This window comes from Neophocaena asiaeorientalis, unplaced genomic scaffold (assembly GCF_003031525.2).
Source record: "Neophocaena asiaeorientalis asiaeorientalis breed wild unplaced genomic scaffold, Neophocaena_asiaeorientalis_V1.1 scaffold134, whole genome shotgun sequence".
Lineage (NCBI taxonomy): Eukaryota > Metazoa > Chordata > Mammalia > Artiodactyla > Phocoenidae > Neophocaena > Neophocaena asiaeorientalis.
The window spans coordinates 26114304-26116126 of NW_020185339.1; the positions used below are offsets into that span (position 1 = coordinate 26114304).

The 1823-nt window shown below is 62.2% G+C and overlaps 1 protein-coding gene across 1 annotated transcript in view; it reads right to left on the reverse strand.

The window, feature by feature from the left end:
* The window catches only part of IGFBP6 (insulin like growth factor binding protein 6), a 4151-nt gene extending 2903 nt beyond the window's left edge, over nucleotides 1-1248 (reverse strand). Inside the window, exon 1 of the mRNA XM_024736368.1 lies at nucleotides 637-1248. Coding sequence (XP_024592136.1) covers nucleotides 637-964 — 328 coding nt within the window. The 5' untranslated portion in view covers nucleotides 965-1248. The remainder of the gene's footprint in view (nucleotides 1-636) is intronic.
* Between the last annotated feature and the right edge of the window lie 575 nt (nucleotides 1249-1823).

Sequence of the window (1823 nt, forward strand, 5' to 3'; positions counted from 1 at the left end):
ATCATAACCCTGATTTGGCAGACTCCTTCTTTTCCCACCTCTATCCCCCTGCTCCGGGTGGGGAGTGGGGAGGGCCAGCGCCAACCACCGGACCCTAGTCTAGTGTGAAACTGCTCTGGATTTGAGCCATCTTCTATTCTCCACCCCATGTTCGGGTGCTTTGGACACCCTGATATTAAGAGGAGATATTTCTCAGTGTGTGCAGGATTTGGGAGTCTGGAGTTCTCTTCCCTCTTTCTCCAAGTGGAAGCCGGTAACAATGCCTGGGTCCTTTCTCCAGCTCGGGGGTCTAGGGCTGAAGGAGCTGGGCCTCTGTGGCATACAGCACGTCCCTAAACCCTTCCATCCCTCCCTTTCCCCTCAAGGGAAACCCTTTTTTGACGGGGCAAAAAAGGGTTGCGGGCTCAGACATCTCCCTGCTTCATCCCTAGGGCCCCCAGCCGTACCCCAGACTCCTAGGAGCTCCCCGCACTGGCCCCTTCAGCCCCTAAAATGTATCCCCCACCAGGGTTGGGGAGGAGGAAGCGTCAATCTCAGGACCCTCATAGCAGGGTTGCCCGTGCGCATCCCTCCCGGACCCTGCCGGCAGAGTTGCGGGCCTCACGTGGGCGGGGCAGGGGCGGGGCGCGGACTCACCCGAGGGCGCGCGCGCCCGGCCGCAGCGGCCCCGGCCCAGCAGCAGCGCCCGCAAGGGCGCTTCGTCTTTCTCCGGCGGCTGGCACTGCAGTCCTGGGGCGCAGTTTGGAGTGTAGACCCCGCACTGCTGCCCCTCCCTCCTGAGACAGCCCCCAGCTTCCGCACAGCCCTCCGCCGGCGGCCCCCCATCCTCCTCCTCCACGCAGCCCCCTGGACAACCCGCCTGCACCGCCTGCCCGCAGCCTGGGCACCTTGCCAAGGCGCCTCCTGGGCGGGCAGCGAGCAGCAGAGTTAGCAGCAGTGGCGGCAACAGCCTGTGGGGGGTCATGGTCAAGATTTTTGCCCCGTCCACTCCTCCCAGAGCAGTCGTAGCGCAGCTGCTGCCCGTCGCCGCCCCTCTGCCTTAAGTAGCCGCCGGCAGGGGCCGGGCCCTTTAAGAGCCAGGTGAAGCGGGGGGGCGGTGGAGAAGGCAGGGGCATTCCCTAAACTGGGTGGGACTGGAGAGGCCCCCCCCCCCCCACCTGGGTCCTCCCCACTCTTCTCTACCTCCTCCCTTCCCGGTTTCTGTTTACTTCCCAAATTACTCTGATTTTTCTTGCTTTGTTCCCGGGAATCTCGCCCGGATTTTGGGAGCTGGACAGCTGGCTGGAGGCCCTGGAGGGTGGGAAGGGGTGGAAGCAGGAGGGGTAGAAGCGGCAGTAGGGGTGAAGGGCAAACCTGAAATCCAGTTCGGGTACATGTGTGGCGGATGAAGGAGACGGAGAGACTCCGATGGGGAGTGAGAAGATGGCGGACTTAAGTGGACGCAGAAGGGATGGTGTGGGGGTCGTGAGAGGAATGCGGGCGAAAAGAGAGAAAAGGCGGAGACGACGGAGAGTGGGGTCTTGGGAAAACCGACCGCTGATGGAAGAGAGTAAACCAGGGGCGAGGAGAGGAAGAGCAAAGCTGAGGCAGGAGCAAGAGAAGGTCTCCCTGAGATATGACTGAGGGGAAGGCGGGTACTGGGGGCCAGACTTGGGTAAGATGATAGAAGGGGTTGGGGGAAGCAAGGGGTGAGGTGGGGGGAGGCGGAAGCACACCTTGAATGAACTGTCAGAAATCCTAGCATTGTGTTGGGGCCATGGGAGTCTGGAGGGATTGCAGGGGGCGGAGCGTGCCCGCAGAACTGGCTGAACACCTGTGAGGTA